Source organism: Lasioglossum baleicum, chromosome 7, assembly GCF_051020765.1.
Source record: "Lasioglossum baleicum chromosome 7, iyLasBale1, whole genome shotgun sequence".
NCBI lineage: Eukaryota > Metazoa > Arthropoda > Insecta > Hymenoptera > Halictidae > Lasioglossum > Lasioglossum baleicum.
In genome coordinates, this window is record NC_134935.1 from 18,356,745 (window position 1) to 18,382,186 (window position 25,442).

The 25,442-nt window shown below is 35.2% G+C and overlaps 6 protein-coding genes across 11 annotated transcripts; 5 read left to right on the top strand and 1 right to left on the bottom strand.

Annotated features, from left to right (window-relative positions):
• Nucleotides 1-266: 266 nt before the first annotated feature.
• Nvd (cholesterol 7-desaturase nvd) lies at nucleotides 267-8,895 on the top strand. The gene is made up of 6 exons (XM_076428418.1): nucleotides 267-1,550; nucleotides 4,022-4,206; nucleotides 5,252-5,418; nucleotides 5,840-6,018; nucleotides 6,312-6,686; nucleotides 6,952-8,895. Exons 1-6 carry the CDS (start codon nucleotides 1,296-1,298, stop codon nucleotides 7,186-7,188), a joined length of 1,398 nt encoding a protein of 465 aa, XP_076284533.1. The 5' UTR covers nucleotides 267-1,295; the 3' UTR covers nucleotides 7,189-8,895.
• Nucleotides 8,896-9,274: 379 nt separating this feature from the next.
• Nucleotides 9,275-12,293, top strand: Cn-iiib (cytosolic 5'-nucleotidase IIIB). Of its 2 annotated transcripts, none has more exons than XM_076428434.1 (6): nucleotides 9,275-9,402; nucleotides 10,397-10,495; nucleotides 10,607-10,676; nucleotides 10,805-11,157; nucleotides 11,346-11,576; nucleotides 11,909-12,293. In XM_076428434.1, exons 1-6 carry the CDS (start codon nucleotides 9,376-9,378, stop codon nucleotides 12,008-12,010), a joined length of 882 nt encoding a protein of 293 aa, XP_076284549.1. In that variant the 5' UTR covers nucleotides 9,275-9,375; the 3' UTR covers nucleotides 12,011-12,293. The 2 variants fall into 2 exon arrangements, with proteins under 2 accessions (XP_076284549.1, XP_076284550.1); XM_076428435.1 differs by lacking the exon at nucleotides 9,275-9,402 and adding an exon at nucleotides 9,462-9,812.
• Nucleotides 12,294-12,441: 148 nt separating this feature from the next.
• LOC143211038 (TP53-regulated inhibitor of apoptosis 1-A) lies at nucleotides 12,442-15,210 on the top strand. Of its 3 annotated transcripts, none has more exons than XM_076428443.1 (3): nucleotides 12,442-12,591; nucleotides 12,949-13,150; nucleotides 14,629-15,210. In XM_076428443.1, the coding sequence occupies exons 2-3, from the start codon at nucleotides 13,004-13,006 to the stop codon at nucleotides 14,713-14,715; spliced, it is 234 nt and encodes a 77-aa protein (XP_076284558.1). In that variant the 5' UTR covers nucleotides 12,442-12,591; nucleotides 12,949-13,003; the 3' UTR covers nucleotides 14,716-15,210. The 3 variants fall into 3 exon arrangements, with proteins under 3 accessions (XP_076284558.1, XP_076284559.1, XP_076284560.1); XM_076428444.1 differs by having other exon boundaries at nucleotides 12,453-12,591; nucleotides 12,985-13,150; XM_076428445.1 differs by lacking the exons at nucleotides 12,442-12,591; nucleotides 12,949-13,150 and adding an exon at nucleotides 13,230-13,807.
• LOC143211018 (5-taurinomethyluridine-[tRNA] synthase subunit GTPB3, mitochondrial) lies at nucleotides 14,887-21,060 on the bottom strand. 3 transcript variants are annotated; one of them, XM_076428410.1, is made up of 6 exons: nucleotides 20,807-21,060; nucleotides 17,574-17,726; nucleotides 16,897-17,070; nucleotides 16,139-16,359; nucleotides 15,305-16,017; nucleotides 14,887-15,127 (listed from the first exon to the last, which is right to left on the bottom strand). In XM_076428410.1, the coding sequence occupies exons 1-6, from the start codon at nucleotides 20,871-20,873 to the stop codon at nucleotides 14,887-14,889; spliced, it is 1,569 nt and encodes a 522-aa protein (XP_076284525.1). In that variant the 5' UTR covers nucleotides 20,874-21,060. The 3 variants fall into 3 exon arrangements, with proteins under 3 accessions (XP_076284525.1, XP_076284527.1, XP_076284528.1); XM_076428412.1 differs by lacking the exon at nucleotides 20,807-21,060 and adding an exon at nucleotides 18,902-20,300; XM_076428413.1 differs by lacking the exon at nucleotides 20,807-21,060 and having other exon boundaries at nucleotides 17,474-17,608.
• On the top strand, nucleotides 17,715-25,270 carry Hinfp (Histone H4 transcription factor). Its single transcript, XM_076428407.1, has 5 exons — nucleotides 17,715-18,557; nucleotides 22,557-22,893; nucleotides 24,053-24,368; nucleotides 24,571-24,868; nucleotides 24,962-25,270. The coding sequence occupies exons 1-5, from the start codon at nucleotides 18,069-18,071 to the stop codon at nucleotides 25,187-25,189; spliced, it is 1,668 nt and encodes a 555-aa protein (XP_076284522.1). The 5' UTR covers nucleotides 17,715-18,068; the 3' UTR covers nucleotides 25,190-25,270.
• Nucleotides 21,169-22,072, top strand: LOC143211035 (uncharacterized). Its single transcript, XM_076428442.1, has 2 exons — nucleotides 21,169-21,302; nucleotides 21,397-22,072. The coding sequence occupies exons 1-2, from the start codon at nucleotides 21,172-21,174 to the stop codon at nucleotides 21,722-21,724; spliced, it is 459 nt and encodes a 152-aa protein (XP_076284557.1). The 5' UTR covers nucleotides 21,169-21,171; the 3' UTR covers nucleotides 21,725-22,072.
• Nucleotides 25,271-25,442: the final 172 nt, after the last annotated feature.

A 25,442-nucleotide genomic window follows, 5' to 3' on the forward strand; every position in this document is an offset into this window, starting at 1 on the left:
TTAACTGCAGTAAAATAGAAATTGATTTTCTCTCTTAATATGTTTAATAAGTCGAAAATAATATAACAGTGTTTCTAAATTCTTTTGATGTTTCTGCTGTTTCGAATTGCACCTACTCATTTTCGTTACGAATGCATAACATCTGCTGTCTAGCCATAACAGTAGCAACTTCGCGAATAATTGGGAAGAGGTGGCTCCTGATTGACTTGTGAATATCGACGAAGGTGGTCTACCTCAGGGAGGTATAAAAGGCTGTGTCTAAGGAATGAAGTGGCTCAGTCGTTCGAAAAACGATCGAGGATTCAGAATCAGTCTGCAAGGGCCTTCCGTGCGCCTCTCCATCTTCTTCGTTCCCAGCGTTTCCTTCGTTCTGTCGTCTTCTACTTTGGTCCCGTCTTACCTAGTGAAATCATTGGAAACATCTTCTCGAAAGAAAGTGGTAAACACACAAAAAAAACAGATCACGGAGACGAACACATTTTGAATTCTTCATCCAAGACCGGAGAAATGACTGTTACACAACTGGAAGAAGGATCGAGCTAACGAAGAATTACGGTACGCTAACAGCTGAATCCTGGCACCAGTTTCCTGTCAGGCTTTTCATCGAGAGTAAGAGAAAAACCGAGGATGAAGGAGAGATTGCTATCGCTGTATCATGTCGCATGAAATCAAGATTCTACCGTGATGTCGGATACCTACGTAATATCTTCGTCGGAATAGGAACGATTTTGCAAAACTAAGAAGACCTGGCAAGATGATCGACGGACTCGACAACAGTTCCAACGTGTCTAGTTTCTATCGTGACATCTGAATCTCGACGCGGCGTTTGTTTGCTCTAGTATCGCGTGGAGAATAAGAAACCGGCCACCATCATATCGGATCTAGGATATTCATCGACAGTGAAATTCGGGAAGCCGGGAGGAGGTTCGGCAGCGAAGTATCGAAAACGCGTCAATCTGACGTGCAGGGAGAACTATTGAATAGAAGGGAGAGCCCGTGGAGAGACAGGTGCAAAGAGAGGAGAGGAAGAAAACGAAGAAGAGGAAGCGTAGAAAAAGAGGGAAATATCGGGCGAGGAAGAGGAAAGGGAGAAAAGGAAGGAGGCTAGAAGAAGACGGATAGCAAACGAGGGCATAAGAGGGACGAGGGGAGAGAGAATGATAACGGAGGGAAGGGAATAGAGAAGAGGAGAAAAAGGGAGAGTGAAGGAGGAAGGAAGGAAAGGAAGAAGCGAGAACGCGAAGTTGCGAGCTGGCCGAAGAGGGAAGGCAGGGAAAGAAAAAAGGAAGAGGTGGATGGTGGAGGGCAAAAAGGAAAGAGGGAAAAGAAGAGAGAGAGAGAGAGAGACAGTGTGTGCGCGAGGAGTAAGAGAGGTGGCTACCGAAGGTGTTCCAGAGGGACAAGTTTTTAGAGTGCACTTGCTCCTCTTCGTTCGGGGGCAGAGGGTAAAGAAGACAGCGATGGCTGGATGGTGGTACCTTGGTGGTGCTTTTCTTCTGCTTTTTGGTATACTCCTCGCTCCCTATTTGTTCAAGATGAACTTGATCAAGGTGAGTCCTCCTCAATACCATCTGCCCGGCTTACCTACTTATACATATAGCGCGTTTTAGTGGCGTCCTCGGGCCTCTGAAAACTGTACGAACTATCGTAACGTGTCTTTAGCTGTTTACTCTTAACCCTTTGTCGCTTCAGAGAAGAATCTGTCACTTTCAAAACAACAAACGAATAACGTGATATTAAAAATTTAATTGATTTAGCGTCTATCGTTCAAATTCATTTCACTTTACATAACGATATATACTTTATTATTATTTGTAAAGTGTTACACTAATGTATATGCTATATAAACCGAACATGGTTTACGGCATCAATAAATAAATAATAAAGAAATATTAAAAATTTAATACGATACACTTAGCGACACTTGGTTTTCTTTATAAACATGAAAGGGTTAATTCGTCACTATCCAAACGACGATGTGGTCGACAGTCACGCGAATCTAGGTCATTTGATACATTTTCTAAATCGATTGGGGGCAACAAGATTTTATTCCAGAATAATTTGTTCGAAATTCATGGGAGTAACTGTAATCGTTGAATAAGGATATTGAGGCGTTTAGAGGTTAATAGTGTTTACAGTGAAAGTTTTGGCAAAACAAGTTAACAAAAAGCTAATTTTTTTTTGGTGGACAGGTTGCGTGGTAAATGATGACAAACGATTGAAATACAAACTTAGATAGTATACTATATATTTCGCGATGTCTTATACTTCCTGTCTCGGGACAAGCGGGAATGGGGCGGTTTCACAAGAAAAAATGAAAAAAAACTGAATAACATTTTACGGTTAAAATTTTCATCACGGGCGCTAATAAAAAAGTAATAGATGGTGCCTCTTTTACTTTCTCATGTGATTCTTAGCAAGTGCGATTTTTTCAAAATCTTTTTTACATCTCATTCGGTAAATCAATTCATCTAATTGCTAAAAAAAGGTCAGGTCGCTTGGTCCGATCATAAAAGAGTTATACATACTGGTTTAAAATGCGTTCAAATAGTTTCGAGGTTCACTGTATGTATAGTGTCGCACGCAATGTGTTGCGCACCGAATCAAAGAAGTGTGTACAGCTGACAACGTAAGGTGAAGGTTGAACTGTTTAAAAAGATCGATTACACGTTCGGGCAGGAGTTAATCAAGTAAATGCGCACTTGACGAAATTTCATATCCGTGTTTCTCGAAAGTGAAACCTCAACTGAACATTATCAGTTTTCTTCTTTATTTATTTTTGCACTTGGAATCATCCCATTGTGAACTAGGGCCCAGTAGTACACCGCATGTATTATGGAGTTTTTAGAGACGTTTCTTCTATTGTTACCATCGGGTGTTATACTGGAATAGTTGATATGACATGAAAATTGCGTTAGGTTACCATAGGATTAACATACAATTTCAATAGAAATCGGACAAGTCAGCGTGAATGTTGCGCACCCATTTTCACTGCGACATTCATCACACATGTCACGATAAAAAAGACTGCATTTCTACAAAATACAATTTATTATTTTTTAACATAGAAACGCTACAAATAGACAGCTGATTTTATGCATCCCAAGTAGCCACGTACGTCCCTAAAACGTACGGTTCACGTCCAAACGTCCTACATCCATTCTGCGTACGTTTTAGGGACGTACATGGCTACTTGTGGCTACTTGGGATTTATCGCAAAAATGAGGTAAATTAAAACAGTAGAAACATCAGAAGAATTTAGAAACATTGTTATATTATTTTCGCCATCTTTTAACGTTTATAGTTGATTGCAACGTCGGCTGATTTTGATGAAATTTTCAGAATATCTTTAATGGATACAGATCTACGAAACGTGTTTTCTAAACTTTCATATAAGCCCCCATAAAAAAGTTGCAAAATACAGCATTTAGTATTTTCTCTGCAATTCCGACAACTTGCAATTTTTTTCAAAAATTTTTGCCACGCTGTATAGCAAACCAATTGTTCGAGCTTCTCAAAAAAGTTCAAATCGTGTGGTCCACGATTAAAAAGGTTATCGTCTTTTTAAGAGTGTCCGAATATTCGTGGGAGTCACTGTAGCGCTACGAAGACATTATGCTTGCAGATGTGGGAGCAGATTTCGTGTACGCGTGACGCAGTAGAACTAGAAGAATCCTTTTTCTTCGCATCAGCGATTCGTGATACTCTTTCGAAGAAAAACGTCGAATCTTCAATACTTAAAAACACATTTCACGTTTCGAGGTCGAACGTTATAACAGCACACTCTATTAACCGAATATGTGATATCATTTGAGTACATTAGAAATAATAAATATAAGTGCATTGCAGAATATGTAATATTTTTATGTAAGGGACTTGTACCTTGTGAAAGGTGCACTGGAGGGTTAATGGTAACCTACTTCTAATGGAGCATCCAGTATTATGTCAACGGATTGTTAATAAAGGCTGTTAGCGATAGCACTACTAATAATAATAATATTAGGGGTTGTTCCTTTTGCAGGATCTGAGGATACAGGGTAGTAGCAGAAAGATTCTCGCGAATCACTTGGAATCAAAGAAACGAAAATTGGGGAAACTACCTCCAGTCTATCCGAACGGTTGGTTCGCCTTGTTGGAGACGTTTCAGCTGCATAGCGGCCAGGTGAAACACGTGGCAGCGCTCGGTGAAAATTTCGCCGTGTTCAGGTATTTCGACATTTACGCCGCGATTCTTTTTCGTGTAAGGGTGTGCGAGAACCCGAAATAATCGGGTTACTCTGCTGGTCACGATTCGTGGTTCACCCTGTATAATATATTTATTAATATGTATAAAGGGTGTCGCAACAAGAGTGGAACATTTAAATTCCAAATAAAATACAGTTTTTTTTCATTTACCACCGAAATTTTGATCGAAGTCAGAAAGTAGACATGTGAGAATATTATGTATGAAACAACACATATGGTGCCCTCCTAGGCTTTGCTGGCACATTCGCGTTCTTTTGACGAAACTTTCTGGTGGCTGGATCTCAGAGAAACAGCGTCTAATCTCCTCCTTCGAGGCTTGGGCGGTCGTGGGCTTTTGTTCACATAAAATTTTAACTTCAAAAACCCCCAGAGAAAGAAGTCCGAAGGCGTTCACACTCAACCTACCGAGCCTTAAATGTAACTGGTAGATGTTCCCTTATATAAATGACAAGTTTGATTTTATTTAGACTTTGTACGACTCGTATATTGTAATACGTGCTCTACTAGAGCTATCTATACACTTATTTCTTATGAGATAATTCGTAGTATTTCAATAATTGTGAAATAAAAAATCTGGAACCGGTCATTCTGACCGGTGATGGTATAGGTTTGGTGGTGGACTTTTTGGTTGTTTCCAGGATTACAAGGGTGCTGGATGCGCCTTCTCATTTCTCGATAATGCAAAGATGAGGTGTTTCAGTAGTCAAAAGCTTTAATATAAGAATAGCAAAAAGATTTAATATAAGAATAGCGATCCATTCTTAACAATGGCAGACTGTCTACCATCGAACTGTGATAATGGTTTGACTCTCAAAGCACAGCAGCAGGAATGGCGCCAAATTAAAATTTTCCGCTCTTGTTGGGACACCCTTTTTATAAAGAATAAATTACTTCGAGAATCTCGAAATTTTCGGGCACCCGATCCCGAAAAAACTTCGGGTTCCTGCACACCCCTGGCTTCACGCGACCGAGCGGGTTGAATTAACAGCAGTCTGTTCGTTTAAAGAACAGATAACGGGACGGTGAGGATTTTAGACGCTTACTGTCCTCACCTCGGCGCCAATATGGCCGAGGGTGGTCGGGTCAAAGGAGATTGCTTAGAATGTCCCTTCCACGGATGGCAATTCCGCGGTTCCGATGGCCGCTGCGATTATATCCCATACGCGGAGAAAGGTAATTTTCCACTATCATCTGCAAACTCGGAAAATAATCGAGGTAGAATTTTGCGAAAGAAATGTAGTTACAATCTTTACTTTAATTAATTTAAAAAAAAGTTGAACTCGATCGGATAACGAGAAAACGTGCCTCAGGGCCCTTAAACATTAAAATAATTAATTAAATTCTCATGAAATCGTTTTTCTCGAATGTCATTTAAATTATTGACCGCATCGAAAGATATGTTATACTAAATATGAATGTAACACTGAAACTGAGGCGCTTAAATTCTTATCCGTACGCTTTCGACGATACAATGCATAATTTGTCGTTCTTTTGCTTGGCCCTCATTCCATCAGACAAATCTTTTCTGTTGGTTCACACTTCTGTATTTTGCGGAATTGCTTGTAGCATTTGTTTGCCATTTCCCATTGTACAGTGCCACATATTGCGAGAACGAAAACATGGAAATGTTGCGAGGCGAACGGGATCATTTTTGTCTGGTATCACGCGGAAGGATTAGAACCCACCTGGCAACCACAGACGGTCAGCGATGTTTCGAACCGAACATGGCGTTATCAGGGCCGAAACGAATATCTTATCAACTGCCACATACAGGTCAGTTTTGCCAACGGTTTGACATCGCATGAATTATCAATACGCGCGCTACATGATCACATATTAACCTTCGAAAAACGAACCATTCTTATAACCAGACTGCGAATCTTGATGCATTTATGGCTTCTGAAGATTTTCAAAAAATGCCAGAACATATTCTTCGACAGAATTTAGTGTTTTGATATATTTTGGTATATTTTATTTGGTTCCCCCTTCCTAAAAATCAACCGGAAAAATGGTAAATTGTATAAACCTCCGATAGGTGATGAAGATAGTTGTTCTCTCGATTGCAGGAAATTGCCGAAAATGGCGCAGACACAGCGCATTTAAGCGCTGTTCACGGTCCAGCTGTATTGTCGAACTTTATTCATCCACTTTCGAGGATCGCCAGACACTCTTGGACGAACGTTGGTTGGACACCTCACAGTGCTCTGGCGAAGGATAAAACCTCCAAGGAGGACGAAGAAAATGACGAGGAGAATTTGAATCACAGAGCTTATACGACCTTGAGGCACACTCTGATAATCTTTGAGAAGTACAAGCTCTGGCACTTGGACGTTTACGTCCAGCAAATGGGGCCAGGATATGTGGAAATGATGATGGACACATTTTTTGGCCGGTTATGTATATTCCAGACGGTGACACCGATGGAACCTCTCTTGCAAAAGGTAATTTTTTCAAGTGAAAACTTCTTTAGGTGCATCGCGTACACAATTGCTAACCAGTGCATGGGTCTGATCCGTCACGCTCCGAGTTGAAACACTATTCGAGTAAACTCGGGGGAGCCGTGTTTAGCCGAGCGAGCGAGGAACAGACAGGCGTGTGCAATAGCCACAGAAGTTTCAACTTCGATCATACGGTCTTCTTTTATAAAGAAACCATTTTTCTTATAACAAAAATATGAATATGCTATTGTCTTTGCATTGTTGCTAGGTGGTTCATGTAATTTACGCGCCGCCGTTGCTCTCCCCTTACGCCTTAATCATATTCTTAGGGGAGAGTTTGATGTTCGAAAGGGACGTGGCCATCTGGAACCAAAAGAAATTTGAAACACAACCTCTCCTCGTCAAAGAAGACAGAAGCATCCACTCCTACCGCAGATGGTACTCGCAGTTCTATTCTCAGCGTAGTCCCAGTTATCATTCCGCCATGAAATCTTTACAATGGTAGTAGAGTATTTTCTCCGTTACAATGAAAGATCATGTTATCTTCGATAACATTCTATGATATTAATAACAATCGTAATATTAATAGTCTAAATGATTATATAGATAGTAATGTCTCTCACGGCGCAAAAGCCTCGGGGGATTCTGTTGCGTCGTGTGTAGATTGTAGATTGTAGATGGATACATAATACATACCTATTTCTTCGAGCTTCAAAGGCCGAGCCGAACGTCGAGAAGGACAGCGCGTGTAAAGCGAGCCTTTGAACTGTGCCGGCGACCTCTCTTTCTTTCCGATACGCTGTCCTTCCTTGCGTTCGAAACTTTCATCGAGTTGAAATTATGTATATCGTGTTTGGTCTCTTTTTTAATAAAAAAAATGCCACGAATATATTGACGAAAGTTTCATAAAGAAATAAGTAATAATAAAAAAGATTAAATATTAGAGTAGTGGTTCATACCGATATACCCGAGCCGAGATCAGATTACTACAGTGGAGGGGATATTTTTTTGCGGCCTGCGTGTACAGCCTTTTTGCGTCGTGAGAGACATTATACGGTATTATGATATTTTTCGTTTTCTCTTTTTTGTTTCTTCAACGTTTTAATTCACAAGAAATTGTTCGTTATAACTCTGTAACTATGCGTAATAAAAAATAAACGTTCAATTAAACGCTATTGAGTTTAATGAGAGGTGATGACAATAACAAAAAATCAACAATACTTTCCATTTAAAAAAATGTCGGAGGCCCCTCTTTCTCCCCCAAAAAATTTAACACATACTAAAATATTAGCCCTCTTTAACCATTTAATTTAAAAAAAAATTAATTCGATATCTTCATTAGATTATAAGAAATCAGCTTGTAACACTTTATCTCAGGCGTGGGCACGGGTGGAGCCCCTCAAACGCCTGCTTCCCCCACCAAGCTTCCTTTCGGTGGCGCTCCTCGTGGCTCCGATGCACGAGGCCTGCGCACTGCTTGCGACAAGCGAAACGCGTCCTTCCTACATTGTAACGACGGATGCTGGTGGGGGACAGTGGGCGCTACGGTGGGGACAGTTTTGCCTCAATTGAGGCAAAATTGCCCACGCCTGCTTTATCTGGTACACCCTGTATACTGTATTACGTTCTTATTTGATTTACTCAAATGACAATAAGTTCATAATGCAACTCATGTATACGTATATACAGTAGAACGTCGATTATCCGAACCTCCGATGTCAGAATTCGCTATTATACGAACACGTTGTACATATATATATATATATTACTATATATGAACAATTCAATTTAAAGCGATCTATATGAAACACGATTTGTCGTATAAATCAGTAGAGATGTATTCCAGCAGTGTAACAAAGTGACTTTATCCGAACATTCATGTTCTCCTGATTAGTTCGGATAATTGAGATTCTACTGCAAATAACGCTATTCAAACTTGTAAAATTTTACATTACTGTACGATAAAAAGTACTAGCGTTGTACTAACGCTCTCTTGATTAGTACAATGGCAACTCAAGTTTATTGAATCTAAGAAAAATATATAATAATGTTCTGTTTCTTTCGACTCGCCCTGTATAAATATTTTACACACTTTAATAAAAAAAAGAAATATATATAATATAATTAAGTTTCAATTGAATTTATGTAATGCTAATAAAAACAAAAAAGTTCGATTATTATAGAACTGATTATATTATTATTCTAAAATGTATTATTAAATAATCTATGAAAAAATATAATGTTGCTACGTTGTTTTATTACTCGCTACCCATTTTTGTGATGAAAATTTGTTTTCATGAAAGTAATCGCTAGACTCCGGATTTTATACATTTATAACAAAAATGAGCGAATGCAATTTAAAATAGTGACAATATTAAAATTCTTGAAGAGTATGAATATATTATTTTCAGCATATTAAAATAATTAATGAAGAATATAAATTTATAGTTACCTCCGGTCTAGTAATCACAATGTTTTTCAATTTCGTTGTTGTATGAACATTGAACTGATTCGAAGGACTCGCGCCTCCAAGAAACGAATAATGGAACAAGTCGCGTGATTGGTCGATAAAGTCAGGTGTCCCGCGGCCAAGCTGATTGGTTATTCGAATCCGAGGCGGCTCTTCAATGTCTCGCAAAACGGCTGAACTGCGAAATAGCAGAACTGTGTTCCCGTCGCGCAAGGAAGGACCATGACTCTCGAGTTAAATTTGGACGACGTAAGCATTTCAAATTTCTCGCGGGTTCTCCCTTAACCAATCATGTTTGGCTTTGTTCTATTTCAATGTTGACGGTCACTACAACGTCACATAACCTTCGCATGATTCAATATTGTTACAGTAAATACATAGTTATACTATTTTTCGTGACACCTATGTCTTCGACGAAATGCAGATATGACACGCATATGTATTAATCGCAAAATAATTTTAGAAACTTATCGATAGTTAGATAACGCAATGAAATAATATAAATAGTGGACGATTCTGTGACTAAAGCACTACTGATTCGTGTAACAGTGTAACATATATATATGTATATCATCTATCTCAACAAGTATTTTACATGATATTTTTGAAGATCTTTGAAAATAAAAAACAAGAGATTACAGTGCACCCTAATGGTGTTAGTAAGTAGCGTGCTGTGAGTGGCATATTATTCTTGATTCGAACAATGGAGGCACGACAACTGACAAAAAAAATTGATCACATTATATTTAGAACGCGAATTGTGATCTGTCATGGGATCAAAGTCGTAAACAAAATTTTAATAAATCAAATTGGTCAAGGTAAATCTAATAAATTTGTATAACGAAATTATTACAACAATTTTACCAAGAATTTATGATTATGATTTTTAAATATTTTCAAACAATTGTTATGGTCACAGTACAGAGATAGTAAATAAAATAATTAGAACACAAACATTTAATAATACAGTAAGCCTCCCGTAAATACAATGCATTGTGCAATTGTGTAATTATTTATTAAACGATTATGAGACATTTATTTAGTTAAATAATTTAAAAAACCTTGTTATGGTCACAGTACAGAGATAGTAAATAAAATAATTAGAACAAACATGTAATAATACAGTTAGCCTTGTGTAAATACAATGCATTGTGCAAAGTGCTCGATACGCACTTTGTTTATTTAACAATTATGAGACATTTGTTCAGTTAAATAATTTAAAAAATCTTGTTTCCCAATGCAGTTTCCAACCCTGAAGTTAAAGCATGTCTACATTAAAGATAAAAAACGTCTGTTGACGATAATAAGCACAATTTTAAAGGATGGAAGTAACTCTTTACAGGTATGTTTAGAATTGTTTGATTGTTTACAATAAATATTTTACATAGTTTCTTATTTCATTAGTAGCACACACATCTAAGAGAGAATTAATTTGAAACCTTTTTTGTTTCAGATTGTGACTGATTTTGACTTAACGCTAACGAAGCAACATGTTAATGGTAAAAAAGTCCTTAGTAGTTTTGGTATGTACATACGTCTAGATATATACCCTCTTTCAATGAATGCGTCATAATTTTAGACAATAGCAGGATCGCAAAATGATAAATAGTAACCTTTTGTAAAGAATCTCTTTTTAATTTTGTTTATGCAGGGATCTTCAGTAAGTGCAAACAACTTTCAGACACATATTCGAAAGAATCAAGTCATCTTTATAAAAAATACAGACCAATTGAAATTGATCCACATTTACCGATTAAAGTAAAAGCAAAAGAAATGACAAACTGGATGATCAAAACAGAAAGAATATTGAAAGAAATACCTTTCGATCCTTACGAAATAGAAGAAGTAACAAGAATTTATGGTACAGGGTTACGGGATGGTACCCAAGAAATTTTTAAACAATTGCATTCTGCTCGAATTCCTGTGCTTGTGTTTAGTGCTGGCTTAGGGGATATCGTGGAAGCTGTTTTAAGGAATGAAGGAGTTCTCTTCGATAATGTAAAGGTGATACTTTTAATAATATTACTATTACTTCGATATTTGTGCCATTTGTACATGTCTTTTTTTCCTTGTTAGATCATGGTCGATATAAACTTTCCTATAAATAGCCTATGATTTTATAATAATAATAAAAAAATTAATGTAATGTTAAACCTCCGAGTGCACATAATAATAATTATTTTGATGTTAAGGTAATTTCCAATTTCCTTAAATACAAGGACGGAAAGATAGTAGGATTCAAAAACGAAAGACTAATTCATGTTTTCAACAAAAATGAATACGCAGTAGAACAAGAATATTTTAAAGTTCTCGAAAGGAGAAAAAATGTTCTCCTAATGGGCGATAGCTTAGGCGACGCAGCTATGGTAGATGGTATGACAGACACGTGCGCAGTATTAAAAATTGGATTTCTGTATGATCATGTAAGTATCGAACATTTTACGAAATAATTGATAAATGCAGTATTTTCCATTTAAAACATGCTACGAACGAGAGTTCGTAGCGTTTTTAAATTAAAACTCATAGGTAAAATTAGGATATTTATACATACACATTTGTTCAATAACATATTTTCCATCCTCTTCTATTACTTTTTTCCATTTTTTAGGTAACTCATCATGTTATTCAATAAACTTATGAATAAATATCTTAATTTCATCTTTGAATTTCGATTTAAAAACGCTACAAACTTTCGTTCCAACATAATATTTAAGAGCAATTAAATAGTGACTTAAAAATTGTTTAATTTTTTTAGGTTGACAGTAGCCTGGCATCATATATGGAAGTATTTGATATTGTTTTAGTAGACGATCAAACAATGCAAGTTCCACTTGACATTCTACAAAGATTATTCTAATTCATAATTAAATATAGTTTGCAATTTTGTTATTCACCGTGCGACCTATGTAACACACTTACGGTCCTAAGATTGTTACATTGATATAATTACAGTATGGCTAACCCAATTTTTGTCATTTCACAAAATATTTATTTCTATTAATATTCAATTTTATAATACAAAATGACGCTTTTGTAAACAAGATATATTTTAACAGAATTTGTTGAAACCAAGTTGATATTGTTAAAAATAAGAAAATATATTTTCTACAATATTATAAATAAACGAATAATATAACGTATTTTTTCTCAAAATTCTAGAATACACATAGAAAGATTTGATTTTCTTCAATATTTGTCGCACGAACACCATAAATTCTGGTTCAATTATCGTGATCCATGAAATTCCCTATATGTTTCGACTGTTCGACTGTTCATAATATTCTAGAATATTTTCGGAAAAACAAAGTTGAGAACCATCACCCACTGACTAACTGGTGCAAAGTGCAAAGTATTCGTTACCATAACCACAAAATAACTTTTATTGCCATCACTACGATAACACATTTTTTATTTCATTTTTTGAACGAACACTCAAACGTAAGTAATATCTATTTTTTCTCCAGTTAAAATGTTTAGTTATTAAATGATAACTCGTTCGATAAAAAGAAATTTAGTAAAATTAATATCGTGCTATGCTCGTGAACACACTTGACGATGAACGCAGTTCGATTAATCGATTGTAATCGACAGAAATATTGTATGCAATTTCATACATGTATAGAATGTATAAACAAAACTCAAAAACAATTCAAATAATCGATTTAAATAATGTTCAATTTCACATCAAATCGTAGTTTATAATTTATATACATTGAAAAAATATGTTTTTATATACTCATAATTCATGAAGTACGAGCAATATTATTACAAGTACAATTTCTTTTTAAATAACAGGAAATCGTTCAGATATAATTGTTCTTATTAAATTAGTGGCACCCTCGAAAGATAAATGAATAGCATCGCAGGACCTTGTACTCACCTGAAGAGGGAGTACGACAACTGTTTCAAGCTTTGGTTTTCTGAAAAATTTCTAAAAGGAGTTTACGACGATTCAATGTGTTCAAATTATTTCAATGAATACAAACAATGTTTACAGGTAATTAAAATCTTTCTACTCTTACTACTCACTGATTCTTAAATTCATATGCATAACTGAATTTTTTAATTCGAAATTCTCCGAAAGTAAATAATAACAAATTTTTAAAATAAAATTTTCAATTAATCAAAATATTCTATCTCAATGTTGTAAATTGTGTTTTAAATGAAATTGCTAATTACATTTTCTATTCACGAATTTTTCTCTCCTTTCTACCACAAATATTAATTTAAATGATCACTATTTTGACTCATTTCTTACATCGAAATTATTGATTTGTATTTACTTCTTATATATTGAATTCACTCGAAGCAATTCAAATAATATTATTGATTTACAAAGTAAACAGATTGAAAAATTCATTTTTCTGCCGTGGTTTATTATCAAATACATCAAATTTGTAAAAGTACTTGAAAAATAAGAGTGTTGGTTTCACTGATGTTCGAGCTAACAAGTGCACATGTGAATGACACGGTGAAAAGAGTTAAAAAGTCTCGGTAGAAATAAACGCAATTATAAATGATGGAAGCTTGCAAAGACTTAAAAGCGAAATACGATCACTGCTTTAACGTTTGGTTCTCTGAAAAGTTTTTGCATGGCGTTTATGACGATAGCGAGTGTTCATCTTTACTTAAAGTTTATACTGCGTGTGTCGCGGTAAGTCTGATATATAGCAAAGCTCATACTAATAATTTCCTAACATTTTCAAATATTGAGAACTCTACTTGAATAGCTTCTCATTAGATATGAGAAAAAAGTAATAGTTCATTACGTGATTTGCAAGATTTTATTATTTCTGAAATCATGCAAGTTTTATGCTATTACTATCTTGACAAACAAAGGAACGATAATAATGATTCTTTATCATTTTAAAATAAAAGTCAAATAAAGAAGTAAACGTTGCCGAAATCTTTAAAAATGTTACAATGTTTGACAGTTTATTAACCTCAAAAGCAACATTACGAAATCACGTGTGTCAAATGTTTTTATATACAAAATATAATTCATTTCAATCTATTATACAGGGTGAGGCACCTAAGACTTACACCGAAAATATCTCCGTTACTTTTAGTAATACAAGAAAATGTTTCAGACAGAAAATGTTTGGTTCAATGGGGCAATTATTGTGATGGAGAAGTTTTTTTTTCTCCAGGTCATATTTTCCGATATTTCAAGGTCATCGTCGGTTTTTTAAATAGAACGACGTATTTTGATTAGTGTGGCATTATAGCTAATGAGAAGACAGATTCAATCATGTATAATATGTTGACCTTCTTTTCATCTAGAGAAAAAAACGTCTCCGTCACAATAATTACCCCATTGAACCAAACCTTTTTTTGTATTACTAAAAACAACGGAGATATTTTCAGCTTCATTTAAGCTTCAATACTTATAAACAGTTTTATGTTTTATTTAGTATTTAATCCTGAAATAGGAAAAGGATACAAGCGATTTGATATAATTATTTTGTATTCTAGCAAGCTATGAAGGATCAGAATATAAACTTGGATGAAGTTGATATAACGCATTTGGAAACAGATAAAAATAAATCGAAAGAAAGTTGATAGCTAAATATTTAGTAAGAGTTTTTTCATATATATTTTTGTGTTACACGAGAGAAGAATGCTAAGGTATATGGTCAAATAAATTATTATTGGTGTTAAGGTACTGTTTGTAATTATATTTTCCTCTCTCTATTTAGACTTTTATAAATTATTTCATATCTGAAGTTATTCTTATTTTCCGACACAAAATTTTTTAAAAATAATATCAAGAACGTCCTCGTTGCTAATGGAACCTGTTATTTTTCCTAGTTCCTTCGCTGCATACCTAATATCCTGTAAAGATATAGCCATGTCATAATTTTGCATTTCTGTCTTTTTTAAATAAGCCCCAATGTATTTTCTAACATTTGTTAAGTGATTCCTGTATCTTGTACGACTAATCACAGGATTTTCTTCGGATGGATCACCGCATCTGAAAGTAAAAAGTTTAAAAAAATAAATGTTACATCTGTGTATGGAATTTTTTAATAAAGATTTTTTCATTATTATATCTTATCTCGTGTTATTATCATATCTCGTCTATCCAGTTAGTATATCTGCTATAGATAGTAGTGTGCTACGAGTTTATATTTAATAAATAGATATTTACATTTCTTTGCAACGTTCCCCCAATGCATTTGTCAGTTGTTGCAATCCCTCCTGTGTTTTACATGAAATTGTAATAACATCGTGTCTTTTCCATTCCTGTTTTTCCTTCTCTTCCAGCAAATCCGCTTTATTAATTACCATAAGAATATTGTCTGTTTTTATTTCTAAAAAATTCTTATAACGCTCTATGAACTTCTCGCGAGAACATGTAAAATCTATATCTGCACTTATTAAACATATAATAAGATCTGCCATTTTCGTGCACTCTTTTGCTCTTCTAATGCCTTCCTCTTCTATTTCATTCTCCGGGTTGTTCCTGATTCCTGCAGTATCTGTAAGAATCGTTGAATAACCGCAGACATTTACTGTTAATTCTATAACATCTCTTGTTGTTCCTGGAGAAGATGTTACAATGGCTGCATTCTTTCTAGAAAGTAGATTCAAAAGGCTGCTCTTCCCTACATTCGTTTCTCCCAAAATTGCAACACGTACTCCAGTTCTTAGAATTTCTCCTTTTCTTCCGTCGGATAAATGTTGTTCGACCTCTGCGTATAAATTCTCCAATGTTGTTTTCGTATTCTCCAAGATATTATTCTCAAAACTGTGCTCTTCGGAGAAGTCGATATAACCCTCTAAGCTAGCAAGTGAGTTTAAAAGAATCACCCTCCAGGAGTCGTATAGAAGCCGAAGGGAACCGCTAGCCTGACTAGAAGCCTGTTACACACAAGTAATAAACATGTTGTACTAACGGAAATAAAATTCTAGTATAATTGCTACGTTGAATTGTAATGTAGCAAATTATTAGTAATTTTTATATATGTAACATATTCAACACCTGTTTGCGTTGTTTTTCAGTTACCGCATCAATTAGATCTCCTATACCCTCCGCTTCGGTTAAGTCTACCTTTCCATTTAAGAAAGCTCTTTTTGTAAATTCTCCAGGAGGTGCAACTTGAAAATGCAATTTTGAAAGAGCTTCAAGTACTGACGTTACTACTGCAGGACCTCCGTGAACATGAAATTCTACGGAATCCTCTCCGGTAAATGAATTGGGTTCTGAAATTTATTATTATTAGACACAATTTAAAGCAGAGATTATATTTAAAAGATTTAAGGACATCGGTGTATTAGTTTCAGTTTCATACAATCATAAAAAGAAAAAAAATTGTTATTTCGCTCCCATATCTTGCAGTCAATGCAAACATTTTTTATTTTGCATAAAGATCCACAGTCTAATTATTATTCATTAACCCTCGGAGTGGAGACGCCCGAGGTGCCAGTCAAATTCACATCTATTCAATACTATACAGATGTCCTGAAATCTTTCTTTATTGTTAAACTCTTTGAACTCTGAATTATTTTTCAATTTTGTTGCGAACAACCCCTACTATTTTAAGTGTTTCATTTGAAATTTACTTCAAAGGACAGTTCCTTGACTCCTACTTATTTTAAACAATTTTGTTTACTAATTATATTAAATATAGCTCTCAAACTTTGTTGTAATTTATATTTCTGGAACTTATATTTGTTTTTAACTAAAAAATACGACTTAAATAAATAAAGGAAGAACCAAATACAAATAATAATACATACCTGGAAACCAAAGACACAGGCCTTTGTCTAAGCATTCCTTTGTTTCTGGATCATGTATCTTTCTCAGAAGAGCCGTCCTAGGTTTCAAATTTGACATTTTAGTCATCTTTTTTAAAGCAAATGATGCATCTGGACCAGATATCCGAATTACCGCTACTCCACATTTTCCATATCCTGTTAAATGAAAAATTCAACTCGTTTAAAATGTTTTACAAATCTTGAAACTTTGACATTTCATTTACATGAAAATATTAATAAAGACATATAAAATTTGATGAAGAAATAAAAGTATCTATCATTTGTTTGCAATTACTTTATGTTCTACGATTCTGTTTTATTATTTCCAGAAATCAGTCGGAATAAGAATATTAATATTATATGTATATTTAAAGAATATGTATTTCAATATAATTCTATCTCTTTCACAGATTATTTAAAAAATATTTTTCTGTAAAATCAGTGTTAGAAATATACGACTTCCGATAGTTTTCTATGTACGATCAACGATAAACGTCTTGAAATATTTTCAAACTTTCGGCGCGCATGCGCAAATGGAATTGGCGGAATGCTAAATTACTTGTTGTACGTTGTAAATACAGAAGAGTAATGAAACCGTTTCGTGTGATTCCACGATAAAACCTGTACTATTTCAATAATATAGAAAACCGTGAAACAACCAGAAGAAAGTGCATAAATTGTAGAGCATCTTTTCTGTTCGCCGAAGTGTTTCTGTAGTGATGTTTGTGAAGGAAGAACTGTGCGTTTCGTTCCCGCTGTGGTGGCCGATAATTTCAATCCTTGCTTCAGTGCAAACATTTCAACGTTCAGTACTGAAATATCAAGAACCTGAGTAAATACAATACTTTCTATTAATATATATTTGAAACGATATTCAATTATTAAGCAGGTTATGTGTTTAAACCCAAGTATTAAACATAAGCATTGATAAAAGTGATCTAAGGTGGAAGATACGAGCTAAATATTTAGACAACTGTTTGAGATTCGACAATTTCCAAGTTTATGTTATTGTTGTGATAAAAAAGAATATGTAATAATGCAATGGCGAATACATATATTTACAATATATTTATGTATTTATATCGTTTAAAGCATGTATACATATATGTATCCATAAATCGAAAACTATGAATTTCTGATAAATATTGAGCTTGATGAAGATGGCTGAATTTGTGAACAAATTAATAACAAGCAACGACGTACAACAACGGTGTACCGAATGGGTAGAATCTCAACAAAATTTTACGTATACCGATGAAGTACAACACAAAAGAAAACAAACGGACGACAATGAGAGTTGTAATACTGATTCCGTGTTCGATTCCGTATCGGAATGCGGTGCGAAAAGAAAAAGAGTCGGTTTGCCATTGAAACGCGAAGTTTTTCATCTTTCTTGTGAATGGACCGACTGCGAATACGAAACAAATCATGTCGAGAGATTTGTGAAACACGTGGCTGAACATGTGTCAGGTTTAGGAATACGTACTAACGAAAAAGGCGGTGAAGCTTATGTCTGTCAATGGAATGGTTGTTTTTACGAAAACGAAGATCCCGATGAGATTTCGAGACACGTGAATTATCATGCATACCACACGAAGTTGAAGTGTATCGGATCAAATATTCGCGTCAGAATTAAACTGCCCGTAAGAAATCATAAAATAACTTTTGTCTAATCGTCTAAACCCCTTGCCGTGTTTTAACGAGTCAGACTCGTCGTGAAGATTTGAACATAGTCCAACATATATGAATGTTACAGGTTTTGCACTCCGAATTTACTTTTGCAAGTCAAAGCACCCTTTTGCAATTAAGTATTTTGAAGTAAGTTTTTCTAAATGAAATCAAATGTAAATTAACTGTTAGGAAATTCAAAATTTTATTCATTGCAAAGATGTATATCAAACACTTATTCAATCAATTGCAAGAAACAGCTAATACACTGATCTCCTTAAATCTTTTTAATATGTTCACTGCTTTAAATTGTACATACCTATTTTGGCCATAAATGCATAAAATCCACAGTCTAGTAATTACCAATTCGTTAACTGTGTAATGTGTGAAAACTGTCTAGACATGTATATTCGTTGTAGCCATTTTCTGATTAACAAAATTTAAAAAATGAAAGAACATACGTATTTATAGAAGCGTATCAAGTGTTACGTTTCCCTCGCAGTAATGTTACGTGTGTCTAAATAAATATATAATTTAATCTAAATGAATGAATTTTAAATATTCTTTATGATTGTGTGTGTGAAATTGATTTGCATAAGGTTGAACTTCGCTTGCAACAGAGTGAATTTGGAGTGCAAAACCTATACCTGTTTCGTTTTAGATGAAATCAGATTTGATTCGTTTGTAATGAATATTTATGCATTAAGATAAATGTAGCCATACAAAAAATATAGATTTCCTTTTCCCTACTAAATTTTTCGAGGTAGATATTTTAATCACTGTAACTGTAAAGAAAATGGTATGGCAAGGGGTTAATCGTATGCAGGGTGAGTCACCTAACGTTTGTACCTCGAATATCTTTGTTGTTTTCAAACATGCGTTAAATGTCTTGAGAACAAAGGTAAATGATAAAATGAGGCTCGCACGATACTAAAAAATGTTTGTTTTATATCATTCTTTTAAGAGAAATCAAGGTCACGTTCATTTTTTTAAATGGAACCACCCTTCACGAATTCAGTGACTATAATTATTCAAGGTCATTCAAGGTCACAGACAGAGAAAACATATAAGATTTAAAATACGAAAGCAGAATATATTTATAACGAGTGAGACAAACATATTAAGGTTCGAGTATGTAACAAGATTTTATTGTGTCTTATTCAATGATTGAAAGGTGTGATATGATGACGGTTTACTATGAATGTGGACAAAATGCAGTGCAGGTCCGAATGCTTTATGAAAAAAGGTACCACAAGCGAAACACTCGTTCTCGGTAGACTTTTATTAACTCTTTGTACTCGCGGAAGCTATTTGAACTCGAAAGTTAAATATTTTTTCCGACCTAGAATAATTCCATTCTATACAGAGTGTTCGCGATAATTTGTACCAGCGTTGTTTTCGTAAACGGTAAACATTAGAAAAAAAAACGTAGAGAGGAGGAAGTTGTAGTATATTTTACTAGCAATATTTGATTACATTTGATTCAATATATGATTTCTGCCCTATTACAATCATTAAGGGAAGAAATAATATTGAATTTAGTTTCTATTTCTTGCAATCGATGTAGAATGTAGACAATCTATACATATATGTAGACAGTTATGGGGTTTGCGATGCGTCGGTCTGCCGTTTCAGCCATTTTGAAATTATCTAAAGACTCATCTTGTGTGTGAGCAGTGCTTCGATTGTGGACACACCTTTTCTCTCGCATGCGCGGCGATTTCAGCCTCAGTAACGTAAGCTTCTCGATAAAATGGGGTTCCTTGAGCACCCCGCAAAATTTAAAAAAATTTATATGATTTGATTCTGAAAAATGAATGTATAACAAGTGTATTTGTGTATATTTTGTAACTCGTAGGACACGTCGTGGAGTCTTTTTGTCCGGTAAGATTATTTTGGTACATTCCCGCCAATGTAGCTGCCTCAGGGCTCTAGCCGCTCTGCGAGCCAATAGCGGACACGTTACTGTAAGGTGTCCACAATCGAAGCACTGTGTGTGAGTCACACTTTACCACGATCTTTGCCTCACTGAACTCTCGGCTTTCGTATGTCGTATACACATACTATTTATACCTATGCCGGGTCTATTAAGCATATTAGTATACATATATGGTCTAACGTCTAACTAACAATAAGTTCGGATGGATTGCTCGTGACAGGCAGTGCTTCGATTGTGCACACCTTTTCGTATCGTTTCGTATCGAATGTACCGAAATAATCTTACCGGACAAACAGACTCCAGGATGTGTCCTACGAGTTACAAAATATACACAAATACACTTGTTATACATTCATTTTTCAGAATCAAATCACATAAATTTTTTTAAATTCTGCGGGATGCTCAAGGAACCCCATTTTATCGAGAAGCTTACGTTACTGAGGCTGAAATCGCCGCGCATACGCGAGAAAAGGTGTGCACAATCGAAGCACTGGTGACACAGGCAGCATGCTGCCGACGCGACGGTTGCTAAGGAAAGTTGGAACCTTCAGTTCGTCTTTGTCTAACAGTAATCATACAAAGCACGATTTTTATTTATTATTATTTTATATTATTTCTATTCTATCCTATTCTATTCCAATTCTATTGCAATGAAAAAAATTGCGAGTCAGAAAGATTGTGTATCATCCGTGTCGAGCCGGCATGCAAAAGGGAACCCAACAACAAAAAGACTTCGTCTTTCCGCTAGAAAATACAGTACAAGAACAATTATGAGGGAAAGGTAGGTATATTTTTTTAAGTAATATATATAAAAAATTGATAACCAACGACATCGGTAGATGGTGTCGACGTCTTTTTGTGTTATGTACTTTTAGAAGGAGGCAAGCAGTAGCAGCAAAAAAGGCGCGACAAGAAATGCTCGTCAAATCCACCGAAGATGTCCGCGTGAAAACCGAAGATGTCTGCGCGAAAACCGAAGATGTCTGCGTGAAAACCGAAGATGTCTGCGTGAAAACCGAAGACGTCTGCGTGAAAACCGAAGATGTCCGCGTGAAAATCGAAGAGTCGGAACCAGTGAACACCGACACAGACTGTTCCGTCATCGAGACAGCAACGCGGGAGGAAACTCGTAAAGAACCCACTATTGCGGAAGCGAGCAACGTCGACCTACGACACGTAGAGTCTAACTCTAAGATAACGTGAAAATATGCATTTTGGGCAAATGTACTACAACTTCCTCCTCTTCGGTTTTTTCTTGTGTTTATTGTTTACAAAAGAAACGCTTGTACAAATTATCGCGAACACCCTGTATATGATTCTTTTTTTTGTATTTTATGGGTAAGAAATTGATAAATACCTCATACAATACTTAAATGTTCAGTAATTGATTAGATCCCAATATATTTAATAATGTAAACAATACTTTGAATAATGGTGGAACAACTATTAGTGGTGACTCTGAGTCACCACTCGAGTGCGTAATTTGAGGGCTTAATATCTACAAGTCGTTTAGATATACTGCAGGTGTAGATGTAAGAATGAGTAAACTCACGACTGAAAACAATGAAATTAATATTTTAGCAGCTATGGCTGTCGATCCACATGCGAATATGTGAAAAATTGCCAGAGAACTAGGCATTAGCCAAAGTAGTGTAATACGAATTCTGACCAGACACGAATTATACGGAGGTGATTTTCAAAATTGAATTTATTTTTGTCAATGGAGATTGCATCAAAATTGTTTATGTTTTTCTAATGTCTTGTTTACGGACGAAGCAACACATTCGAAAAATCGAGCAGAAACAGCTCGACACGGAACGTGTTAAAAATGGGTGGTTCCATTTAAAGAAAAATGAAGGTGACTTGATATCTCGATATAAAAAATTGAGACATTAAAATTAAGACTCGAGACATTTAATGTATCTTTGAAAACAACAAAGATATTTGAGGTATAAACGTTAGGTGACTCACCCTGTACATAATTTATTACCTCGAAAAGAAATCCAAACGTCTAAAATGTAAACTTTTATCATAGAAATGCCACAGAGATTCAGAATGGAAGAATGTTGTGGATCTACCAACACCTCTGCTTTGTCGCTGGGAGGAATGTTTAAAATATTATAGGAATTATCAGCTGTATTTATATCATGTAGCTGCTCATATCGAAGAAAACCCAAGGGGCAATAAAATTGAAGGTGGTTTAGAATGCAAATGGACCGGTTGTGGAAGCTTCTATCCTAGTTTATATAAATTAAGGGATCATATAAGACGTCATACAAAGGAGAAAATGGTTGCCTGTCCTGATTGTGGGGCTACGTTTGCTTCCAATACGAAATTTCATGTACATTGTAAACGGCAAATTCCAATTGATGGTAAAGTATAATTTAAAATTTCCCATACATTCAAAGTTCTGCATGTTTATATCGTAATGTAATAACTAGACTGTGGATGTTTATGCAATTTGCCATTTTTGTAGACGAATTTTGAAGAATCAAATAAAATCCTACTTTTAGTGGTACATACATAGTAGCCTTCGCAGGTCTGGAATAAATAATAATCGTATTAATTTTTTTCAAATTTTCAGAAGCCATAAATGCATAAAGATCCGCAGTCTAGCAATGACTAACAAATTTTCATATAAAAGAATAATTTTCTCTTTTTAAAACTAATTCTCTTAATAGCCTTACTTTTACAATTTCTTTATAGACTATGTACAGTAATTCTTCAATCGAAGTCCTGGGTCGCCTATCTAATCGAAGTCCAGTGCCTACTCACTCCACTGCCGGCCAACGCTGCGCCGCGCCGAGCCGTAGGGCGGCGATGATTGATCTCGGCTCGGATATATCGGTGTGAACACCACACATTGACTCGAGTGAATCGAATTCTTAAACTTCTTAATTTTCATTATTGTTTTATGGGACTTTTACTAGCTTATTCCTGGCATTTCTCTGATTAAAATGACACCAAACACGATATAAATTTCAACTGTATTTAGTGGTTTAATCGACGGTGAAAGTTTCGGAAGCAAGGAAGGACAGCGACAACGCGGGCATTTGAACTATACCGGCCGCGTCTCTTTCTTTCCCATATGCTCTTCTTCGTTGCGTTCGAAACTTTCATCGTCGATTAAACCACTAAATACAGTTGAAATTATATCGTATTTGGTATCATTTTGCATTAGAAAAATGCCACGAATATGTTGGTGAAAGTTTCATTAAAAAATAATGGAAAATAAAGAAGATACAACTTTGGTGATGACGCACGGGCCTTTAAACTGTGTCGGCGACGGCGACGGCGACGGCGACACGCTTCGGCCACGCGATCCTATTTCATTCTATCCTGCTCTATGTTCGGCTCGGCGCAGTTGGCGCGGTAGACGCAGTCATAAAAAAAGCCTCTCTACGCTACTGAAGTCCGTTCAAAACACGGGTGTTGGGACTTGGGACTTCGATTGAAGAATTACTGTAATATTATTTATAAAAAATCGACCAATATCAATAAAAGAAGTTCTACATTAAAATTCATTAATAGTGCAGGGATTCCAGTGTTCACACTGCAATAAATTTTATCCAACCGAAGGAATCTTGAAAGATCATATGAGAATGCATGTTTTCAATTATAAATGCAGTCTTTGCGATATGAGCTGTGAAACACCAGCAAGTTTAGCCAAACATGTACGATACCGGCATGTTTCTACCAGAAGCTTTCCCTGTCAACTTTGTAGTCATGCTGCAAAATCTCAACAAGATTTGGATTCGCATATGTCGGTTCATACGAGTGGACCCAACTTTTCATGTCATTTTGATGGGTGTCCATATACATGTAAGGGTGCATATACTCTTGATAGGTAATGAAGTTTTCTCTTTCGAAGACAATACAAATAATTGAACATTTAACCCTTAACATTTCTTCCAGCCTAGAATATGATACCTCATACAATACTTAACTGATTAGATATCAACATACCCAATAATGTAAACAATTCCATTCGAATGCTAAGGGTTAACTATAAGTGAATAGACTAAAAATGATATATTTCGTATTTTAAGGCATATAGAACGAGTGCACGGCATGCAAATACGGTGGTATTGCTGTCACGAATGCCCAATAAAATACAGAAAAAGTTATAGACTAACCAAGCATTTGATCGAAGCGCATAGATTCCAATTACCCAGTGGACATATAAGATTTCAGTATACCCACGACGAAGACGGATGTTATAGATTGCAAATGGTCAGATACGAAGCTGTCGATGAGGAAACCAATCCTTCAACTACACAGTCCAAAACTCAAGATAAAAAATACAATATTAGACTGAATAAAACTTCCGATGTTCCACAGGTGGAGGTACTATGTTTTATCGAGTTTAAACAAATGTCTGCAGAAGATACAAAAGATAATAGAATAGCAAATAAATAAATCTAATTATTTATTTTAAAGGTATACGAAGATTTGGGCGATAAAGGTGACGACTGTGAAGAAACCGGAGTCGAAGCGAAATTAGAAGCAAAGAATTACGAAGTAAAATCAATGCCTGTGATTTCGAATATTTTAATATCGATTGATGAAACGGATGCAGAGGGAAATATAATACGAAGTAGAATCGTGGAAGCTCAAGAGACTAGAGAGCTACCACCTTCCGAAGGATCACCGTTAATTCTGACATAAATTATATTTATTCTATTAATAGTAAGTTTTAAATTATATATAATGTAACAGAAACCAATTATATAAATTTACTACAAAGAACTTCGAATCTTTTGTACAATCATTTCTCATAATAGAGAGAGATTTATTAAATACTTATAAGTTATTAATATATTTTTAAAGAACAGCAAATTAATGGATTTATATGTCCTTCTCTTTTTGATTTTATGAAATTAACAATTGGCAGTATCGGGCCAATCGGCAAGTTTTATAT